At 50.0% G+C, this 22,229-nt stretch overlaps 8 protein-coding genes across 8 annotated transcripts; 4 read left to right on the top strand and 4 right to left on the bottom strand.

The window, feature by feature from the left end:
- Positions 1–479: 479 nt before the first annotated feature.
- PC9H_009488 (uncharacterized protein) lies at positions 480–1,712 on the top strand (the record flags this gene model as incomplete). Its single annotated transcript, XM_036778990.1, has 5 exons — positions 480–505; positions 556–589; positions 644–837; positions 891–1,354; positions 1,408–1,712. 5 exons carry the CDS (start codon positions 480–482, stop codon positions 1,710–1,712), a joined length of 1,023 nt encoding a protein of 340 aa, XP_036628379.1.
- Positions 1,713–2,406: 694 nt separating this feature from the next.
- PC9H_009487 (uncharacterized protein) lies at positions 2,407–3,987 on the bottom strand (the record flags this gene model as incomplete). The annotated part of the gene is made up of 7 exons (XM_036778989.1): positions 2,407–2,798; positions 2,854–3,317; positions 3,397–3,557; positions 3,609–3,642; positions 3,688–3,806; positions 3,855–3,900; positions 3,956–3,987. The coding sequence occupies 7 exons, from the start codon at positions 3,985–3,987 to the stop codon at positions 2,407–2,409; spliced, it is 1,248 nt and encodes a 415-aa protein (XP_036628378.1).
- An 865-nt stretch (positions 3,988–4,852) lies between these two features.
- On the top strand, positions 4,853–6,330 carry PC9H_009486 (uncharacterized protein; the record flags this gene model as incomplete). The annotated part of the gene is made up of 5 exons (XM_036778988.1): positions 4,853–4,950; positions 5,130–5,163; positions 5,216–5,409; positions 5,461–5,924; positions 5,978–6,330. 5 exons carry the CDS (start codon positions 4,853–4,855, stop codon positions 6,328–6,330), a joined length of 1,143 nt encoding a protein of 380 aa, XP_036628377.1.
- An 847-nt stretch (positions 6,331–7,177) lies between these two features.
- Positions 7,178–10,250, top strand: PC9H_009485 (uncharacterized protein; the record flags this gene model as incomplete). Its single annotated transcript, XM_036778987.1, has 2 exons — positions 7,178–7,719; positions 7,781–10,250. The coding sequence occupies 2 exons, from the start codon at positions 7,178–7,180 to the stop codon at positions 10,248–10,250; spliced, it is 3,012 nt and encodes a 1,003-aa protein (XP_036628376.1).
- Positions 10,251–10,617: 367 nt separating this feature from the next.
- On the top strand, positions 10,618–12,669 carry ERG11 (Lanosterol 14-alpha-demethylase; the record flags this gene model as incomplete). Its single annotated transcript, XM_036778986.1, has 8 exons — positions 10,618–10,776; positions 10,836–10,952; positions 11,004–11,126; positions 11,178–11,642; positions 11,704–11,876; positions 11,930–12,398; positions 12,462–12,554; positions 12,607–12,669. 8 exons carry the CDS (start codon positions 10,618–10,620, stop codon positions 12,667–12,669), a joined length of 1,662 nt encoding a protein of 553 aa, XP_036628375.1.
- A 1,858-nt stretch (positions 12,670–14,527) lies between these two features.
- On the bottom strand, positions 14,528–15,002 carry PC9H_009483 (uncharacterized protein; the record flags this gene model as incomplete). Its single annotated transcript, XM_036778985.1, has 4 exons — positions 14,528–14,651; positions 14,698–14,800; positions 14,861–14,913; positions 14,974–15,002. 4 exons carry the CDS (start codon positions 15,000–15,002, stop codon positions 14,528–14,530), a joined length of 309 nt encoding a protein of 102 aa, XP_036628374.1.
- A 217-nt stretch (positions 15,003–15,219) lies between these two features.
- Positions 15,220–16,070, bottom strand: PC9H_009482 (uncharacterized protein; the record flags this gene model as incomplete). Its single annotated transcript, XM_036778984.1, has 2 exons — positions 15,220–15,608; positions 15,668–16,070. The coding sequence occupies 2 exons, from the start codon at positions 16,068–16,070 to the stop codon at positions 15,220–15,222; spliced, it is 792 nt and encodes a 263-aa protein (XP_036628373.1).
- Positions 16,071–17,312: 1,242 nt separating this feature from the next.
- PC9H_009481 (uncharacterized protein) lies at positions 17,313–18,626 on the bottom strand (the record flags this gene model as incomplete). Its single annotated transcript, XM_036778983.1, has 5 exons — positions 17,313–17,665; positions 17,720–18,183; positions 18,239–18,432; positions 18,483–18,516; positions 18,574–18,626. The coding sequence occupies 5 exons, from the start codon at positions 18,624–18,626 to the stop codon at positions 17,313–17,315; spliced, it is 1,098 nt and encodes a 365-aa protein (XP_036628372.1).
- Positions 18,627–22,229: the final 3,603 nt, after the last annotated feature.

Here is a 22,229-nt window from a genome sequence, read left to right as displayed (position 1 = left end):
ACAGACTTTTGGCTAAAAAATAATAACTAAGATACCTCAAAGTTCAATCTCAGACATCAATCACAGCTGTAAATAAATGATCAAAGCTCCAATTGAATACTAACTGCATAATCCTGCAGTCTACATTTTGTTGATATCCTGCTTCAATGTTTTGATGAATTGCTTAATCTGAGTACTTGAGGCTTATTTATTAAAGTATGTTATGCAGAGGGAGAGAAGACATGATGCCTTTATGGCTACCCTTGTCATAATCTGGTAACATTGACAGTCCAGAGTTCAGTCTGGTAGTCCTTGTTCCCTATTCCCTATTCGTCTCCTGTCCCCCTGTGTGGCTCTGCATTGAGGTGAGCGCTTTTTTTTTGATTATGTAACATTAAATTTGATTACATAACATTATGGACCGTTGTGTTTTAATAATATAGATTCCTTGTATACGGTGTGCTAAATCGAACTGATGGCTTTTAGCTTGCAAACATATCATGGCGAGCAATCATGTACTCATTGCGTACGTCTCTCCTGCATGCTACATCATATGCATTGGCTCACTCCGCGCAGGGTGATGGGCATGGTCGGAAGCGGGAAGACTAGCGTTAGTCGAGTGACACCTACCTTGTTGTCTCAATTAACCCCCTTCATACTTCAGTTCGTGAACTTAGCGAGTGGGTCCGCCTTCAATGTCGGGGACAACTTGCGGTCCTGCACCGCTGACGCTCAAGTCTCGAAGCCCTTCCAACTCGACGGAAGGCAAATTTCGCTTATCGATACACCGGGATTCGACGATACCACCAAGAGTGATTTTGACGTCCTCAACACCATTGCCACTTTCTTAGCGCAGTCGTATGTCCACCCCATCCTGTGGCTGTCGAATTGATTTAGACCTTGGAGCGTAGATACAAGCAAGGTACAAAGCTCGCAGGAATTATCTATTTGCACCGCGTGTCTGATGTCCGCATGGGCGGCATCTCGACCCGCTGCTTCCGAATGTTCAGGGAGCTGTGCGGAGAGACGACATTCAAGAATATCGTCATTGTAACCAACATGTGGGATCAAGTCTCGCAAACAGTCGGTAACGCCCGCGAAGCCGAGTTAGCGAGTGATACACTGTTCTTCAAACCAGTGTTGGACAAGGGAGCACAGCTCCTCCGCCACAACAATACGGCTGACGGCGCAAAGAACATCCTGCGCCACATCATCGAGAACCATCCTCTCCCATTGCTTGTCCAGACTGACCTAGTGGATCGAAAGTTAGATCTTTCTGGAACGTCTGCCGCCAATGCGCTCGACTGTGCAGTGAACAAACAGAAGGAAAAGCACAGAATTGAGCTTGCACGTGTCCGTCAGGCCAAAGATGAAGGTATCGATCCTTTGTCACTCAGCAATTGAAACTGCCTCACCTTCACTACCTAGCGTTGCGGTCCAAGGCCCAGGAGAAGCCAGAAGTAGTGGCACAGTGCACTTCGCAGCTCAGAACCAATCTCGCTTACTTGCGAGTCGACTTTGAAAACAAACAGAAGACATTCGCTGCCAGTAATGCGACGCTCCATCAACAAGTCCTCGATCATTCCAGTGCCTCTCGGATAGCAACCACGCATATCATTTCCGAGTATGAGGGGCGTTTGCAATCGTTGACTCAGAATTTTCAGAATGTGCGAAGGCAACAAGAAAGCGAGAAAGCTGGTTTGATCAGCAGACTCAACCAGCTACGGTCGTAATTCTGTTCGTGATATGGTTGCACGGTGTTTCATCTTACTGTTTGCTATTGGTATTGCTGCGTAGTATTTTTGGTGTCAAGTACAAATTGTTTGGGGACATGCAACTTGTTCAGTCGTAATTCTTGTTAAGCCACGGCTTGTGCTTTCCGCCTCTCTGTTTGCACGGCGGTGGTAGGACGTCGTACTAAACTTAAGGTAGACTAATACACATCGACACGGGCGCAGGCCAAACCGTCCTAGGCCTGGTGCTGAACAAGGCTTACTTCTGACGTGGTAACATGAGGTGCCCCCTCGGTGGGGATCTAAGGCAGACTAGAGATCGACCAAGTAATCTGTGACTTCAGCTTTGAGCTTGATCGTGCCCACCGCGCTTGGCATCTGAAGCTGGGATAACAAATCGGTTTCACCGACAATAGGCGAACCGACGATACAACATGTCTCTGAAGCTGGAGGACTTAGAGATCATTTGATGTGAACTTACAAGTTTGCGGTCACTGAAGCAACCGGGATTCGTGACGCAGAGTGATGCAACTGTAGCCCTGTAGCTTATGTGGAGAACTAAATACAGAACTTGCGACCCCTTCGGCCACGACGAAGAACAAGTGTTCAACAGCGCGAAATGGTAATCAATGTCTTTGGCTCGCCCTGACCGCGAATCACATCATCCATCCATGAGCACAAAGCGACTGTCTATTCAGTCGGAATCCAGAGTGGCGCTGAAACGACGGGACGGTGCTGATTTAGACCTGAGAAAGCCGCGAAACCGTTGGAAAAACGATGGTGGAGTTTCTTCAGCTTGCCGTCGTAGGCGCTGCAAACTTGCCGCCAACTCCATTTTCCCCCTCGATTCTGCCTCTGGTGCGCGCCTGAGCCCGCCATCGACACCGGCCATCCTCCTTTGGTGCCCTGCGGCTTGTAGTTCACTTTCTCGTCGAGCCGGCCGCCTCTTTCCGAGCCTTTCTTTCTCATCAGCGTAGGAAGAGGCCAACTGTTGCCTTTCATCTTCAACACGCATCATGTCTCGATTCAGCTGAGCTGTCGCTTGCTCGAGCTCCTCTCGAGCCTGCTCGTCCTTTTGCCTCAGCGCTGGGGGGATATGTATTTAGTGCTAAGGATGAATTAAAAGATGAACGGAAGATACCTTCATTCATGTCGTCCTGTAGCCGACGTCGTTCTTCCTCGTATCTCGTCGCTTGTTCGCGCAACTCACGGCCTAGCTCTGCCCCAGCGGCGGTTTCTGTGATGACCTTTTGCTCGTCCACTAGCTCCAACTGAATGCGCAAGGGGAGAGGAATGTTGAATGCGATGGAACCCACAATATCCCGGGCCGATGTGGACGTATTGTCGTGGCGTTTTAACTGTGCACCACCATCTAGCACAGGTTTGAAGAAATCATGGTCAGACTTCAATTCTTCTTCTCGAGCCTCGCCAACGTCGAGGGGAACATGGCTCCACATGTTCGTCACAATTACAACGTTCTGCAGCATGTCGTCCCCACATAACCCTTTGAACAGCTTGAAATTTCGGGTCGACGCGCCACCCATACGAACGTCTGAGATGCGGTGAATGTATATGGCACCGGAGAGCTTCACGCCTCCCCGATACCTGCATCATCGACGTAAGTCAAAGATCACGGCTATGACCTGAACTCACATGCTAGACAGAGATGCTGCGATCAGTCAACACTTCGGTATCGGTCTTCGATGTATCATTGAAGCCAGGTGTGTCTATCAGCCGAACTGTTCGATTCTCGAGCCAAAATGGTTCTGAAGTCTGAACAGCGTCGGTGCACGACATGAGCCCCGATCCGACTCGTAGCGCGGACCCGCTAGCCATGTTGATGAACTATCAGACGGTGAGTTGAAGCGGTAGCATGCGAAGAAGGATACAATATACACTGGTTTTCCCACTTCCGGTAGCCCCCATCACACTGCACCCAGTCAGTAATGTATAACACAGAAGAGGAAGCACATACGCAATGTAGACTTCTTGAGAAAGTTGGGCATCTATTCCTGGCTCTGGCAAGGGATTTGTGTGGCGAGCTCGGGATGTCTCTGCCCTCGTATTGCTAGGCGGTGTTGCTGGCCAAGACGACTGATCTCGATAGTAAGTGACTATGTTGGGGGTAAAAAAATCGCTCACGCTCAACACTTGAGTTTGCCGAGTCGATCGGCGGCATGCTTTAGGTCTACGGTAGATAATTAACCAAGAGCGAGGACGACCTGAAAATGTATCACGCATACATGAGTGTGGACGAGCTCCGACGTTGGAACATGTCAGATTATGTTGGTTAGATGTTTAGTTTCTGTGGATCCACCAGCATCGACTCCGCGGTGTCGGTTTTATGCAGTCGCATGCAAAATAGTGCGATCATGTTGTATATTCACCATGCGAGTGAACCGTAAAAGTGGCTGCGGAACTCAATCAATACAAGTCCCAGCAGCAGACGCTCAATCCTCGGGGAATATGCAATGGAAAAATGAAGAATGTGGTTCTTGTGAATAGCGCAAAGGTGCCCTTCGAACATGCTGGTGCTTCTCTGCGCTCGAGGTCAGTACTATTTTGGTTTGAGAGGTAGTAGAAGTGGGGGTCGTGGCCCAGTCCACAGCGGTCAGTTGATCCCGGAGTTCGTGATCAGTGATTAGGTCAGAGAATCATGTACCTACAGACCGCATTTCAGTGCCTTGTTATAGCCTCGAGCGGTCCCGGAGCAGTGAGCTTTATACCGCTTCGTGGAAAAGGGACTCTGGCAGTGCGGTTATGATACCGTGACTGTTTGAACCAATCAATCACGTGCGGCTTTAAGTTCAAGTCAGAGGCACTGCAAACTAGGACGTAAACACTCTTGTCAGCTCAGCAGCTTGAGAACACCTTTCAAAAGCGAAGCATCGTCCCGGAGATTAACAGGAACCCCCCAAAACGAAGTTTCCACGCTTGTGCACCGATCGCTGGGCCTGCTTGCAGCTTCATGATCATCATTGTAGCCGGAAGGCTGTAATGATTTGGCAGTGATTCTGCTAGTAGGAGACTCAATAGCTCGGCCAAACCCTCTCCTTATCGCCCAGTCGGCTTGAGCTTCCATTCAATCGCAGCCCGGGGTGCTACTCAAATTCACTTCACATCACTGTCTATCTTTCGGCATGCACACTCCGCAGTCAGACCTCGCTCTTTCTGTATCTTCTGTCCAGCTTCTGGACGCGAAACGGCTGGAAGATGCTATCTTCACGATGACTAAATCGTGAGTCGCGCTTGACTTAAAACGGCACTAAGGCTCATGGTGGTGAGCCAGTTTTCACTCGTCCTTCATACCGTTTATATAATTACCAGACATGCAAAGCAATTCGCAAACAGATGTTCTAGTCGCGTGAGTCCAGTCTCGTTATACTCTAATACTTGGCGATTCCCACGCTTTCTTAGCATCATGGGTGCGACGGGTAGTGGCAAGACGACAGTTCGTAATACTTCTGCCACTCTACACAAAATTGTGACCATAGCGCCGCTAGTTCGTCAACAAGGCCAGTGGTGGCAACCTGACAGTCGGGGCGGGCCTGAGGTCATGTACGAGTGACGTGCAACTATGCAAACCGTTCGAGGTCGACGGACGCAGGGTGATACTCGTTGACACACCAGGATTCGACGATACGACCAAAAGCGACACGGATATACTCTCCACAATAGCTTCTTTTCTTACTGCGTCGTATGTCGTATTCATTTCCAGCCGCTCGAATTCCGTTGACACCATGCGTAGGTATGAGCAGGGGAGGAAATTAGCTGGTATCATCTACATGCATCGCATATCCGATGTTAGAATGGGTGGTATATCCTCGCGGAACTTCAGAATGCTCCGACATCTGTGCGGGGACACAACCTTGAAGAATCTAGTGATCGTCACGAACAGGTGGGAAGAAGTATCTCCATCCCTTGGTGAAGCTCGCGAGGCGGAGCTTGCGTCGCAGGACATATTCTTCAAACCAGCCTTAGACAAAGGGGCGAAACTACTTCGACATACCAACGACGTGGACAGCGCAATGAACATCCTCCGCTACACGATCCGGAACGCCCCGCTCCCTCTCAAGATCCAGGAAGAAATGGTTGACGAAGGGAAGAGTCTTGACGACACCGCCGCCGGTGCCGAGGTCCACGCTGAAATCAAAAGGTTGATGAAGAAACATGAAAAAGATCTGCGCGCACTCAAGGCTGAGATGGATGAAGGTGTTTCTTACATTTTCTCTATTTCTTCTCTAAGCTAAAACTCAGCCAAACAGCTGTGCGCCGCAAGGACGAAGAAACACGGCAGGAACTTGGCGCTGAGATGGCCAAACTACGGAATGAAACGAATCGGGTCAAACTCGATGCTCAAGCCATGACCTTTAAATACGACTTGGAGAGGAAGAAGCTTGAAGCTCAGATGCAACAGAACGCAGAGGCTGCCAAAAAGGAACAAGCGAGGCTAACTAAGGAGTATGAGGGGAAGCTCGGGCAAATCGAGCAGAAGATACGAGAAGGAGGGAACACCAAGGAGATCTTGGAGTTGCGCAAGCAGATTCTACAACTTGAGGAGCAGATAGCCAGCAGACCATGGGACGAAGGGAGCAGCGGCCCTTGTGTGATCTCGTAGTTACCATAATGCCTAGCATCGTCAGCAGCCCCGGGACACCTTCACATGTGTCGCATGTTGATGAATGTCCTCTTCACGATCTTCATTGGAATTCGTTCTCACATTCCAGGACTTTGATGAGCGATCCGGGGTTGAAATTGTACTTACGGGTGTCCCCCGTGGTGGACAAAAATCGATGCAAGAACTGCATAGACCATGTTTTCAGCGCCGAGATTGACATTGAAGGCTGATGTGGACGAGAGGCTTTGGCGTTTGGCTAGAAAAGAGGATTGAAGGAAAGGTCCTGTCCCTGCGTGAAAGCGGAGTGGGTCGGTGCGAGGATAAACCATATACTGAGCAGCGCGAGGGATGGTGAGAGCCATGTTGTTTACAACCCAATGATGTTCAATGTGTACTATGTAGCGACCTGGGCTACTCCGTGGAGGGATCCAGCGACTGTAAATGTTTCAGCTAGCCTAGTACTTCTCAGCAATTGCATCAGTCCCTTGCGTCGCAGTACTGACTCAAGCGATATCGAATGGGGATCAACATGCATCGCAAGTTGGACTTAGGTTGGACGCAAATTATGCTCCAGTGTCAGTAGGAGAGACAGAGATTTGAAGGGGAGCGGAATTTCGGTACTCATTCCACTGGGTCGGTGTGCTTGAGAATCACTGCACTATCCAGCTGCCCGGTCTTCACACGATGATCATGCATGAGTGCGTAGTAGACCCTACAACTCCGACTATTACCCAAATATGGAAATAGAGGCGCGGGAGTGCGCCTCCCGAGTATGTTTAGATAATCACAGACGCCCATAGCCATAGTATTCCCTTCCATTTGGTCGAACTCCCTGTTTCCTTTCTGTATGCAAAGCCGACTTCTCCGTCGACTATGTTACCGCTCATACTCGACCGCAAAACTTTCGAAAAGCTCCGGGCAGCAGAAATTACTCAACGCTGAACACCACCATGGTCAGAACGAAGACAAGGAAGTTCAGGACATGATGGACTTTACGTCCGACATGATAAGTGTTGCCTCTGGAAGCCATACTCATGGAGCTGCCTGGGCACATACGAAATCGCGTCGGGGGGACGAGCAGAGGTTGGTTGCGTCTCTACGTTTTGCAGAGGACGCGTCAGTGGTGCCGCCGTCGCCGACACTTGAAAAGGTCTCTGACCCTTTGGGTGAGATCACCTACAACTTCACTCACTCTCCTGCCAACAAGTACCGACCTGAGAGCAACACGCACATCGAGGAACAACGCGCAAAGCTGTCCGCCCGAGTTACGAAGCGCCCGATATCTCTGGAAAAGGCTCGATACCATGCAGACGAAGAGCTTTTCGCAGAGGACGCGGACCCGTCGACTTCGACTATATTCACGCCGGGATCATTCATAGAGACCAGAAGGTGTGTCGGACACCTACACTGTACACGTTATATCCCCTTGACAAGTCTCGACGATGTCCAGAAACGAGGTCTCCACCCACGGCATCGTCTTGGGTGAAATGCTAAGTAATAGAAGGTGGCGCATTGTCATGCTCGTGAGCTCGGGCGACGTTTGGACGCCGTTGCGCGACGACGTGATGTTTGCTGTGGCAGACTTCGTGCCAAATGATCTGATTTCCCGCTGCGGAGGAAAAGAGGTTGCTGGGAACGACTCAGAGCTTATGGCACGTGTGAAGGTTCTGCAGCGGCTACATCAGGTCGACAAGGCAGTGGAAGATGCGTACAACAAAATTCAACGGGCAGCGCGCAGCCTATACAGCCGGACAAGGTCGTCCGATCCCCATGCTTGGTCGACTGTCGACCTCGCGGACGCTGCAAAAATTATCTCCCCGAACCCTGACCTCGTCCACACCTTCGCGGTACATAAGTTCCTGATGAAACAAAGTTTGCAATATGTCGCCGATCCCGACTACCGCGTCGCTCGAACATTCCATGTGCGGCCTCAAGCGCACGTCGATATTATCAACGCTGTGACAGCCATGACACGCCAAGGGGATGCGCCGAGTAATCCCTTAGTGGAATTCGTGGCGAAGGCTCGTGAACTTATCGCTCGCCACCAGCAGATCCGACAAAGTACTCGTGACGAGTCACCTTCTATAGTGCCGACCAAGGTGAAATGGACGCCAGTGGAAAGGCAAATCCTCACGTTCTTGCTGCACTCCCTTCGGCCCAAACGTAGCACACAGATTGATCCTTACCACGTTGGGACTTTCGCGATTCTCAAACGGCTCCATACAAATATTCAAGAGATACACGAGTCTGTTGTTCATCAAACGCTCGTAGATCTGGGTGTCATTGCACCATGGCAGGACGCTGCTTCTCTCGTCGGCAAAGTGGACCAGCCGCCCAAAAAGCAGAAGCTGCTCGAGATACAGGAGAAGGCTATCATCGACAAAGCTTTCTCTTCTCCTTCTCTCCGGCAAACTGCCTCTGTCCCGGTACCCCTTGGACCTGAAGACTTCCACCTTCAAGATCCTCTTCACTCTATTCGTCACGATTTCGGGGATTTGCCGGTATTCGTAATCGACGATGTGACCGCTGAGGAACTGGACGATGGAATTTCTGTCGAGAGTATCCCATCTGAGCCTGGGAGCCACTGGGTACACGTCCACATCGCCGACCCAGCCTCTCTTCTTCCAGTCAAACATGTCTTCTCCGAGGCGGCCAAAAAACTGGGGTCGAGCTTGTATATGATCAATGCCCCGCAATCCATGCTTCCCCGTGCTTTGATGAGCCATGGTCTTTCTTTGGGCTCCGCTTTGCAACGCGGAGAACCACAGCGAGTCCTGTCATTCAGTGGGAAGATTGATGCCGACGGAGACATCGTGGACTACAAGGTCCGCGCAGGGATTGTCAATAACGTGAAAATCGTTGATTACGACTCCGTGAATGCGGCCTTATCCCTTCCTACAACCCAGCGTCAAACTCCCTTCGAGAGACAAGGCACTTCCCTGCCCCGTCCACATCGTTCCCTTGCTGCCGGGGATGCGACACAACTCATGCTCTGCAATGACGTTGTACAGAGACTTGTGACGCGACGCCGAAGAGAGGCTTCTTTCATCGTATCAACGATGGGGTCCGAGATATGTCTGCGCCAGCACGGCGCACCAGAGACACCCATCCACCTCAAGCATGTCGCTGTGTTCCGCGGATTTCCCGACCTTCGGTATACGGTCTTTGACCCAGCGTCCGAAGATACCGGCTCACGACAGATGGTCGCAGAGATGATGAAGGTCGCTTGTAGGGTAGCATCTAGATTTAGTCAAGACCGCGGTCTGCCCCTTCTGCGCAGAATCGCGCCCCCAGCAACTCTCCCCAACCCTTCTGACCTTCAAGATTTCCTCAAACTGCGCACCCACAACGGACACGTACCGTTCGTCGAAGTGCTGAAGAAAGGTGTTGTGCTTGGGAACGCCTCATACTCTGTTGAACCACTTGGTCACTGGGGGATCGGTGTTCCCGATGGCGAAGGGTACTGTAGGGTGACATCTCCTTTGCGCCGCTATTCAGATCTGGTCGCACATTGGCAAATCCACTCCGCGCTATTGGCCACTTCGCCCACCTTCTCTACGGATTGGTTGAAGGACTATGGAGATGCTTTGGTTTGGCACGACCGGGCACGCAAGAAGCAACAACAGCTTCACGACGATTTCTGGAAGTACTTGTATATCCGTCATCAAATCGAGAGCCAGAGCCCAGAAGCTCGTGCAGTACTCGGTAATCTTACTGGTGAAGTCATCTCTAACGGCGCGTTGAACACCATGTCAATGCATTTCCAATGTCAAGTCGCCATCCCGAAGCTCGGTATATCGGCAGGTTTGCGCAATATGGAGGAGGATAAAGTCCCTAAGATTGGTTCGATCGTTCCGATCAGAGTAGAGGAAATAAAGCTGGGTAGCACTCCTCAACTGGATTTTGGACTTATCTCATGACGGTCAAAATCGCCTCATCTTTTAATTGTATCGTATCATCTACCTAATCATTGACGCATAGTATGTATATCCCCCTACTCAACGCGTTCTCCTGCTCCTTTCAACAGGCCTGGGCCCGACGTGTCGAGCGTCCTCGAGCGTCGTTTCGTTCTGGACAAAGTCCCAGCGCTCCTGAAGAACGATAGGAGCTCGTCATATGACTTGTAGCCAATCAACGAGCCAGAATTTCGCGTGGGACCCTGGCGCCTGCACCCCTGTCTTCGTGTGATCGTTCGATTTTGCATTTTTAGAACGGCATACATAAATTGGTGCTCTCCAAGCGTGTCCCTTGCTTCTGACCGCCATCTTCCCCACTTCTCTCTCGGAAATGTCGCACAACGCAACAGTGCCGAACTTGGATTCATGGTCGGGGTATCTCACCGAGGCTCAAGCCCACCTTTTGGGAATGTCGAATACTCGGCTTGCTCTTATTGCGCTCATAAACGCGCCCGTAATAATCATTCTTCTGAATGCTGTCTGGCAACTGGTACGTGGACGGCGTTGAAGATGCGGCATTGCCATGATTAAATAATTCGCTATTCCCAGATCGCACCGAGGGATCCATCAAAGCCACCCACCGTGTTCCATTGGCTTCCAATAATTGGTTCGGCTGTCGGTTATGGGAACGACCCTTTGAACTTTTTCCTGGCGTGTAGGGAAAAGGTGTGTGGCCTGTACACGTTTACTGTTTATTCATTCACACCTTTTTCACAGTATGGCGATGTCTTCACATTTATATTGTTTGGTCGTCGCGTGACTGTCGCGTTGGGAGCGAAGGGAAATAACTTTGTCCTGGGAGGGAAATCAACGGTTCTTAACGCGGAAGATGCGTATACAGTACGTCAATCCAGTATCTCATAGCGCTCTACTTTGACGTTTTTCGCTCAGCATCTCACTACACCCGTTTTCGGAAAAGATGTGGTGTATGACGTCCCGAACGAGAAGTTCATGGAACAAAAGCGATTCGTCAAAGTGGGCTTGTCTACTGAAAATCTTCGCGCGTACGTCGGGATGATTGAGGACGAGGTCGAAGAATACATGAACAATGATGCCAATTTCCGCGTCTATGGAATGAACGACATCAACGACTGGGGCATGTTCGATGTGGTCAGCGTTCTCCAGGAAATCACCATTCTTACCGCTTCAAGGACTCTACAAGGAAAGGAAGTTCGTAGCAAACTCGACAAGACATTCTCGCAACTCTACAACGATTTGGATGGCGGATTTACGCCGCTGAACTTCCTATTCCCCAACCTGCCTTTGGAAAGCTACAGAAAACGGGACCGAGCGAACGTGAAAATGACAGAATTCTATGTCGACATTATTCAAAAGCGTCGCCAGGCGGGCGCTGACGTACGTCTCCTTCTCCTAGTCTCCACTGGCTACTATCACTCATCGTGTACATCGACACTAGAGCGACCACGACATGATTGCTGCTCTTATCAAGCAAACCTACCGCGATGGCACTCCTCTCAAAGACCATGAGATAGCCCATATTTTGATTGCTCTTCTCATGGCCGGCCAACATACTAGCTCTGCTACTGGTTCATGGGCTCTGCTTCACATCGCAGAAAATCCGGATGTTGGGTCAGTCTATTCTCCGCGAAAACCAGAGAAGGCATTAACAATTACTCCTGCAGCGAGGCTTTATACCAAGAACAAGTTAAATACTTCGGTACCCCAGATGGCAACCTGCGCTCTATGACTTACGAAGAACTTCGGGAGCTACCTGTCCTCGACGCCGTGATCCGTGAAACACTCAGGCTTCATCCTCCTATCCACAGTATCATGCGCTATGTCCGAGACGACGTGTCTGTCCCCCCAAGCCTTGCTGCCCCTTCGAAAGATGGTGTCTTTGTCGTTCCTAAGGGCCACTACGTTCTTGCTTCTCCCTCTGTCAGCCAAATGGATCCTCGTGTATGGAAGGATGCCCAGCGCTTCGACGTCTCCAGGTGGACCGACCCCGATGGTGTTGCCGCCCAGGCCTTCAAGGCATACGCGGACGAGAACGGCGAGAAGATTGATTATGGCTTTGGTGCAGTCAGCAAAGGAACGGAAAGTCCTTACCAACCCTTCGGTGCTGGACGTCATCGTTGCATCGGCGAGCAGGTGGGTTATTATCTACGCATGTTGATGTCCTTTCTCATTGACATTTTCGCTTCATTCAACCAGTTTGCTTATCTGCAATTGGGCACACTCATTTCGACGATGATCCGTAAAGTTGAGCTACGGCTCAAGGACCCAGTACCCGCCCACAATTACCACGTACGTCGGTCGTGTTCTATCCCGCCACCTCCTCTAACTTTTTATCCCGCAGACCATGATCGTCATGCCCAAGAAGCCAAGAAACATACTCTACCGTCGCCGGAAGTTCGACTGACGTTAGTAACTGATGATTCGGATATTTTGATACCATTCTTAGTATATTTACATCTTAGAATATTCCCATAAACTTATTTCTAGAACATGGATGGATCAACTGCTAGCGACACATGGACCTACTTAAGAATGTGCACACTTCTACAGTACACACTTCTGACCTTGCCCCTCGGAGAAATGCCGAACTACTTACTACCAAGGGCGACAGACTTGCTGCGCCCACAATCATACTGTGGGTGACCCAATAACGAGTCACACTTAGTAACGAGTCATGGCTTGAATATCTCATTCCTGGCCGCCACTCGCTTTCCTCAAAGTATGGCATAGTGTAGCCTATGCCATTATTATTGTGTACCATAAGAATTGAGGGAGCATAGACCAAAATGAGGATATAAACTTGAGATGCAATCGCGCGACTCCTTGTTTTCCCTTCCAATTTGGGACTCCCGCCACGCCGTCTCCATCTGCAGCAACAACGACCACCAAGAACACCTAAAGAATGGTACATAAGTGAAGCCTAACTACTTTTCGATGTACTGATACAATTCCCGGGGAGATTCACTGCCCTGAGAATTGAGCATCGACACGGTCATTCCTCGCCTGATATTGGGAGATGTCTTCACACATCGTTAGTCAAAGCTACGGACCGAAGAATATCAGCCCGAACGAGTTCCGATTGCGATATCGATCACTTCGGCCCTCCTGATTGTATTTTTTCCGGATTTTTAGAGTTGCCCTGGAGCCCTATATAAAGAGCCTTGCTCCGAGCGAGGCATTATCCCCCCTTCTCTCGTTAAAGTTTCCTGGTGCACGCTACTTTGCTTCAGAGACAGCAAAATGTTGTTGAATGGTATGCTAATAATAAATGGAGTATTCAGGCATGCCTCTGACAATAATAGCAGGTAAATCCAAGTCGCTGTGCGACACACACGCTGTTGAGGCCGAGCGCTTAATATCGTGTCGCGTTGAGCCTCGCTGTGTTTGCAGATGGGAACTTCGTCGGGTTTTCCCGAGCACTGACTCGTTACAGGTCATTCCGTCCCTAAGAAATAAAATATTCATTATGCCGATATTTACTCTCCCAAAAATACAAAAAAGTAGATGTTTGCTTAGAGTAGATACTTACGAAGACGTCCGCAGCATTTCTGTGCCATTACAGTGATGTGGCCGTTAGTAATTGCTGGCGCAGACGGAGTTGACTCGTTACTAGGTTACCCACAGTATGCCCACAACGCCGCAAGTTCGTTGTCGTATATTCGCTGTATCTGCTGAAAGTCGTTGTCCACACTGTTCTGATGGGCTTCGTATTGTGCAATGAGTGAATCCTTCTCCCTCTGTGGGGCTTCCCCCATTTCTTTCATCTGTTGCTGAAGTCTGATCGTCTCCGTGCCAGGTTTTGAGCGCTATCGTGTACTCGCTGGATTTCTGCTTGAAGCTTGCAACTCCAACTTCGTTTCCTCGTCCTTGAGTTGTATTGCTGCGGAAAGGCAATAAGCACTAGGTCTCCGAACCCACAGAGCGAACGTGGAATTTACCTTCGTTCATCTCTGGACCTGCCGCATTTCCTCTTTATGTTTCTCCACCTGATCACGGAGCTCGCGATCAAGTTCGGCTCCAGCTGTTGTGTCCACGACTGTCCTCCCCTCATCGACCAGTTCCGTTTGGATGCACAGGGGTAGTGGGTGATTCTGAATGATGCGGCCCAGAATACACTTCGCACCCTCGAATGTGTTGTCATTCCGCATGATTTGTGCACCTTTGTCCAAGACCGGTTTGAAGAATGCGGGGTCGGAGGCAAGTTCTGCTCCGACCTGAGGCGACACCTGGCTCTACATATTCGACACCAACACGACATTTCGCTATGTCGCTTCGCCACAGAGCTTGCGAAACATCTTGAAATTGCGCGTCGAGATACCTCCCATACGGAAGTCAGAGATGCGGTAGATGTAGATCACCCCAGAAAGCGTTGTCCCCTGTCGATAACTTATAGGATATTAGCTGAAGTTGATGAGAGAAAGCTTTCACATACGTGCTCGCGAGGAAAGCTGTGATCATTGCTAGTATGTCTGCGCCGCTCTTTGTTGTGTCATCGAAACCGGGGGTGTCGATGAACGTGACTAGACGGCCATCCGCTTCGAAAGGCTTGGATAGTATTAATGAACTAGACACTCAATCGATTAGCCTCGACGAACTGTTCAAGTCACTGTCGTCTTTCCGCGACCCGTAGCTCCCATCACCCTGGGGCCTGCGTTATAAGTTGCATTACAATTGTGCTGACCTTGATCGTCAGAGGACGGAGACTCACGCTATGAGGACGTTCTGCGTCGAGGTCATTGTGGTATATTTGCGCCTGTAGTTTATGGCGTATTAGCGTATTAGAAAGCACGGAGAGGGAGGTATAGTTCTTGCTCGAGGAGGTTTCTGTCTACAATGAACACGAAATCCGAGTGTGACTAGACTATGAAGGAGTATTTATTAAACCATGAAGAGGTCTTCTCTCATCACAAGTCACCTGCATCGATCCATGAGCACGAAGCGAGAATCTCAATATTTAGAATGGAAGGATCGAGTCAAGTAAACCCCCAATCGAGCTGAAAATCCCGGGTCGAGATTGCCGTCGAGTAGCTTCAGCATACTGTTGTTGAAGGCGCTCCACCGTCGCGTTCAGCTGCATCCTTTCTACCGAGTCCGCCTCTTGTGTACGCCGGAGCTTGTCATTGACTTCGTCCACCCTCCTTTTGTGCTCGGCAGCCTGCCGTTCGATTTCCAGGCGAGATGTCGCCTCAAGGTCTTGCATCCTTCTTTCGAGCCTGTCTTTCTCTTCGGCGTAAGAGGAAGCTAGGCGTTGTGATTCATTCTGCACGCGCATCATATCTCGGTTCAGCTGCGCCGTCGCTTGCTCGAGTTCCTCTCGAGCCTGCTCATCCTTCTGCCTCAGTGCTGGGGAGAAGGATACACATTTAGTGGAAAGAATGAGTTGGAAGGTAAAAGGAGGATACCTTTCTTCATTTCGTCTTGTAGCTGCCGTTGTTCTGCCTTGTATCTCATCGCCTGTTCGTGCAACTCGCGGCCGAGCTCGGCACCGGCGGCAGTCTCTGTGATGTCCTTCTCCTCGTCAACCAGCTCCCTCTGAATGCGCAAAGCCAGGGGAGCTTTGAACGCAATGCAACGCATGAGGGCACAAGCCGAGTCAAATGTATTGTCATGTCGTTTCATCTGGGCACCCTTGCCTAGCACGGGCTTGAAGAAGATATCCCGGTTCTTCAACTCTTCCTCGCGCGCCTCGCCAATGTCGACAGAGACCTCGCCCCACATGTTCGTGACAATGACCACATTTCGGAGTGTAGTGTCACCACATAGCTCTCTGAACATTCTGAAGTTCCGAGTTGACGTGCCGCCCATGCGGAAGTCTGAGATGCGGTGAATGTATATTACGCCCGAAAGCTTTACGCCGTGCTGATACCTGCATCATCCACCATCGACATCAATAGACTAAGGGAGAGAAATAACCACAAAAGGTGGCACTCACGTGCTGGAAAGAAATGCTGCAATCATGGTCAACACGTCGGTGTCAGTTCTTGTCGTATCGTCGAAGCCGGGGGTATCTATGAGTCTGACCGTTCGACCATCAAGCGGAAAAGGTCTCGAAGCCTGAACGGCGCTGGTGCACGACATAAGCCCCGACCCTACGCGCAATGCGGATCCGCTAGCGGTGTTTATGAACTACCGCATCGCCAAGTTAACGAGATCGAGCTATCTGCAACAGAAGTTATAATTACGGTAGTCTTTCCACTGCCTGTGGCTCCCATCACGCTGCACACGGTCAGCGACAACCCGCAAAGCGAAGAGGGAGCACTCACGCAATGAGGACTTCGTCGGGGCCGCTGGCGTCTGGTTCTAGCTCGCGAAAGGATGACTTGGGACTAAGGTAGCTACTAGCGTGAGGGGATATCACCCTGGCAGTGCGAGGCTCGCTCGTCGGCCAAGGCGCATGCTATACCATTTCAATGGTTAACGGATGTTCGTGTATCCAAATAATAGTTTACACTCGACGTTTTCGCCTGTAGACTCGACCTATGACAATGGTTAGCTCCGTGGTAGGTACGCAACGAATAGGGGCTCAACCTGGCCATGGATCGCCCGTTTGGGGGAGTGAATTTGCTCCAGGACATAGCTGATTGTGGTTGGAGAACTTCTGCCTTAGCTGGATCGACTATCCCCGCACGATGGTGGTTTTATGCAGATTGTAGCCACATGCAGAATGCTGTCTTCATGTTGTCGACGGTCGTGTTGTATATTGACAGTGCAGGTGGACTATAGAAGTGGTGCTGCGGAACCTAATGAACAGAAGTCCGGCGAAGCTGTGGAGAAGCAGATTCACGTTCGATCGTCGGGGTCTAGGGTCTATGAATGGGTGGTGTAGACAAAAATAGGGTTGTGTCCCTCAAACCCTTCGCATCCCCCCCTCGACTTCGGGGTTCTTCTCAAACCAGGGCCTTAGCTGTGACTGCAAGGGGCGTCTTGAACTTCCTTTCCACTTCCGCTCGGTTTGGGAACAATGCAGACCGTAAGTATTGGAAAGGCTGGAGAGGGAATTCATAACATGTACAGCGTCCTGAGGAAGCAACCCCCACGCGAGCATCACTACAAGATCACACAACCGCCTCGACTGCCTCCCCTCGAAGGTGGGTTGGCTATCTGCGTCTCAAGCTGTAGGATCTTCTTGCGCAGCTCCAAGACCTCCTGGTTGTTCGCACCTTCTCGAATCTTCCGCTCAAGTTCCCCGAGTTTCCCTTCATACTCTCTGGTCAGCCTCGCCTGTTCCACCCTGGCAGCCTCTGCGGCCGCTCGTATCTGAGACTCGAGCCTGTTCTTTTCTGATTCGTATCGGGAGGCCATGTCTTGCGCGTCACGCTGAATGCGATTGGCTTCGCTCTGCAGTTTACTGATTTCAACACCAAGCTCGTCTCGTAGCTCTTGATCTTTAAGGCGCAAAGCTGTGTGTAACAGAGAGTTAGCCCAAGGAATACGTTGAGGGATGTAATAAACACCTTGATCCATCTCGCTCTTCAATGTGCGAATTTCTTGTTCATGCTTATTTATCAAGGCCGCTAGCTCAGCGCGCAGTTCGCCCCCAGCGGCAGTCTCAGAAAGAGCCATGCCGCTGTCGACCATTTCACTCTGTATTTGTAGTGGAAGAGGCGTGTTGCCGATGATGTAACGGAGGACATTCATTGCACTGTCGAGGGTGTTGATGTGTCGCAGGAGCGTCGCGCCTTTGTCCAAAGCGGGCTTGAAGAACAAGTCCTGGGACGCAAGCTCCGCCTCGCGTGCTTCGCCAACGGCTGCCGGCACTTCTCCCCACATATTGGTGACGATGGCCAAATTCTTCAGCGTCTTCTCTCCGCATAGATGCCGGAGCATTCTGAAGTTTCGCGTCGAGAGTCCACTCATCCGGAAGTCCGAGATCCGGTGCAAGTATATGATCCCGGAGAGTGTCTTTCCCTGTTCGTACCTACGTCGCGGGACCATCAATTGGTTGTTGGGGAAAATGTGGCAATCTCACTCACGATGCAGTGAGAAATGCAGCTATCATAGCGAGGACGTCCGTGTCGCTTTTGGTCGTGTCGTCGAATCCTGGTGTGTCCACCAGAGTCACCCTTCGTCCGTCGAGTTCGAATGGTCTGCATATTTGCACGTCGTTGGTGCACGATCGGAGGCCCGCTCCTACAAGCAAGTCGTCGCCACTGGCCATATTGGCGAACTAGAGAAGATGTCAAAACAACAACACCAAATCATCAACGTATAACGAACGGTCGTTTTGCCACTACCCGTCGCGCCCATAATACTAGAAACAAGATCAGTATCGCCAAGATACTATAGAGAGGGACGTTGCTGCACATACGCAATTAGGACGTCTGGCTGCTCGCCAGACCCCGCTCTTCGGTTGTTCTGCATCACTAAGTATGTTTATTCGTGAAATGGGTGGGGTTGGAGATTTGAAACTAACCTACAATCACTTTAGCCTACTATTTCAATTACCCACAAGGAATAGGGTTTCCTCCATCGATTGTGATGTTCCCTAGCAGCGTCGAACATGAGGAATCAGTGAAATTCGTCTTCTGGTTGCGCAGCAGTGAAGGTCGATATAATAGTGATGGACTCGAGATTGGGGGTGCTTCTGAATGAAAAGGTCGTCTCTTCGAATATATGGAGCTCGATCGGAATGTGGCAGGCGAGGAAGCGGATATGAGAGTGTCCGTCAAGGATATAGGAGAAGACGTGTTCACGGTAGAATTGTCGTCGACAAACGAGTTGGCTATAACCATCCCTCGGCGGCGGAAGCACCATGCGCGTTATTTAGGTTTTCGGGCGGGACGCCAACCACGTGGATGGACTGGGGGAATTGCCAACAACGTCTCTGCCACCTGAGATCCTTCATCCGGCGACCAAGTGGCCATCGCTCGGGTGGTGTGACGAAGAGGGTGCCAAATATTAAAGTGCTGTTCAGGCTACTGGCTCCATTCACGATTAAAGATGGTAAGCTTGTACGTGAAGTATCCCATCAGAGTGATATCGGGGCGCTGAAATAACATAACAGGCGTTTGCTCGCTCATTATCAGCCGAAGACAGGGAAGAGTTTGCGAGGCGTCTACTTAGAATTCGCTGGTAGCCTCTCCTCCAAGCAGCAGGCTAGCTGCATTGTGCTGCGCACTCACAGCTGCGCGTATGAACTTATTATGCCGCAGAAATTAAATATGTGCTCCATCAACAGAAGGAGTAAATGCTTGTCAGACCAGCCACCAGTTTGCGCAAGTTGAAAATCGCTCGATTTGGGCATTCGGTGGCTGACAAAGCCACCTTGCACCTGCAGAGTGCACGACTTGAACCAGAATGGATGCATCCTTGTGCACTGCTGGCTGCTTTAGCCGATTACTGCCCAAACCTCAAGCACCTTTTGCTTTGCACCGCTTGAATCCAACGTACACCCGCTTTCCATTGCTATTGTCATAACTTACGATGAACTGAAGCCTCAGTTGTCTGGCTGTTATAGGCGCATCCAAGAAGTCCCTTAGGGGCTACTAGGGGCGCATTCACGTGCGTTCCCAGCTATGGGCTCGGACCGCGTATACACGCGGCCGCTCGGACTTCTCGGGTTACAGACTAAGTACATATTTGAGCACACTGTACTTACTATGACCGGACTCATTACTGTTTTGTGAATGTGCAGACGCTGCGTGTTCCCCAGTATATATTCCTGTACAGTACATACAGTTACCTTAGTTCAGATATTAGTTCCTTTCCGCACTCACATCCTCACCTCTCGTTTGAGGTCCCTCCGTCGCATCCCCTTGCCTGCGCTTGTACCCTCGGTACCCGCGTAGGACTCCCCCTGAAAATACAGGGCACGCAAGAGTGTTGTAAGGGGACACTCCTATTTTCTCTCCTTTCCTTCATCCCATGGACTCTTACCTACATCCCCTTCGTTCCCCTTCGTTCCCTTTCGTTCCCTTCCCTTCCCACTTCCTTTCCGCCCACCCCTTACGCATCCAAGCCATGTCCGGTGACTCCGGAGTCTTCCCGCACTTCGGACACTTCGGACTCACTCGGACTCGTCTATACACCCCGGGCTACCTCTGTCCTCTTTCCCCACTTCATTACTCTTCGCTCTCACTTCCCCAAGTCACTGGCACGACTCCTGTGCATTTACCCTCCACTTCATTATCACATGTTTCCTCGTACCTTGTGATATTTGTTCAGACTTGTGGCTGGTGTACTGTACAGTTATCCTGCATTCCTCTCACGCTACTACAATATATACTTCACTTCCTAGCATGGAGAATCCTTATCCTGTTCTCTTTGGATTCTCCCTCTGCTAGGCTTGTGCTGTGCGGCCATCTTGAGGTTGCCCTTACAATTTGGTTACAAAGGATATTCCTACTGGGAGTTCTTCACTCAACCGGGAGCCGTAGACTTGATAAAGGCAAATGTCCAATTGTCTTGTTCTTGGGTTAATGTGCACGCCTCTCATATGTTCACAGATCGATAGCTTCCTTCAGCTTCTTTATCCTAAACGCCCGGAAGATTGGTGTGTATATATGGCTCTTCATCACAACTAATATGCAACCCAGATGGTGTAAGGGGACACTCCTATTTTCTCTCCTTTCCTTCATTCCATGGACTCTTACCTACATTCCCTTCGTTCCCCTTCATTCCTTTTCGCTCCCTTTCCTTTCCACTTCCTTTCCACCCACTCCTTTCGCATCCGAGCCGTGTCCGGTGACTCCGGAGTCTTCCCGCACTTCGGACACTTCGGACTCGCTCGGACTCATCTATACTCTTCGGGGCTCGTCCGGGTTACCTCTATCCTTTTCCCCCACTTCATTACTCTTCGCCCTTACTTCCCCAAGTCGCTGGCACGACTCCTGTGCATTTACCCTCCACTTCATTATCACATGTTTCCTTGTACCTTGTGATATTTGTTCGGACTTGTGGCTGGTGTACTGTACAGTTATCCTGCATTCCTCTCACGCTACTACAGTATATACTTCGCTTCCTAGCATGGAGAATCCTTATCCTGTTCTCTTTGGATTCTCCCTCTGCTAGGTGAGCAGCCCTCTCATGTATTGTAGTTAGCCTTATTCACTATCTTTGGATTCTCCCTCTGCTAGGCCTGCGCTGTCGGCCATCTTGAGGTTGCCCTTACAGATGGCCTGAATATATTACCAAAGAGGCGAGTAGGATCTTTCGGCGCAATGATTACGTCCTTAATATTCATCGTAGGAATTCGATAAGATAGGCCTCACTCAGAACCGTCTTGGTCATGTGCCAGGCTGTGACAATGCATGATGAAACTGTTCAAAACCCCATACAAAAGCTTAAGCTCGCTAAATCAAAATTTTGTCTGCAAGAGATTGTTAAAAATGCAAATTGGCAGATTTCCTTGCGACCAGAATTATGAATTCGAGGCGTACAGAATTTGAACTGAGTTTACAAGTTTCCTTGCCTCAGTTTGGTCATAAGCACAGTTACCATATTAGGCATGGATAGCCCTTGCCTCCCAAAGTGCGTCGCGTCGCGACCACTGACACACTACACACAATCTTTCCAATGCTATTTTACCAAAAAAAAAATGAAAATAGACAAAAATAAAGACAATGTATGTCATGGACCTTGACACCGATAATGATTTTACGATGACATTATGACCATTTATGACCATTGGATATATTTTAAAACTACTATAATTCCCATTCTTTGAGTATATACAGAGTAACCTTAGTGCAATAGTGAACCGTAGTAGCTTTGTCTATAATAACCCCTGTCGAGGCCGCTAAGCTCTGCGTAACGGAATGTCACAAACTCACATGACCAAGACGGTTCTGAGTGAGGCCTATCTTACTATCTGCCAGAACCTTTCAAAGGAGGGCAGCATACAATCTTGTATGAACTGGTATATATCTCAAATGCATAATAACGACTTGGAAGATAACAGAAGTTTGTTGCCACTACGCCAACTGTCAACTTCACTGACGCCTTTCTTCTACTTTCGTAGAGATT

The sequence above is a fragment of the Pleurotus ostreatus genome, assembly GCF_014466165.1.
Source record: "Pleurotus ostreatus strain PC9 chromosome Unknown scaffold_7, whole genome shotgun sequence".
Lineage (NCBI taxonomy): Eukaryota > Fungi > Basidiomycota > Agaricomycetes > Agaricales > Pleurotaceae > Pleurotus > Pleurotus ostreatus.
This window is presented reverse-complemented; position numbering and strand designations above follow the sequence as displayed.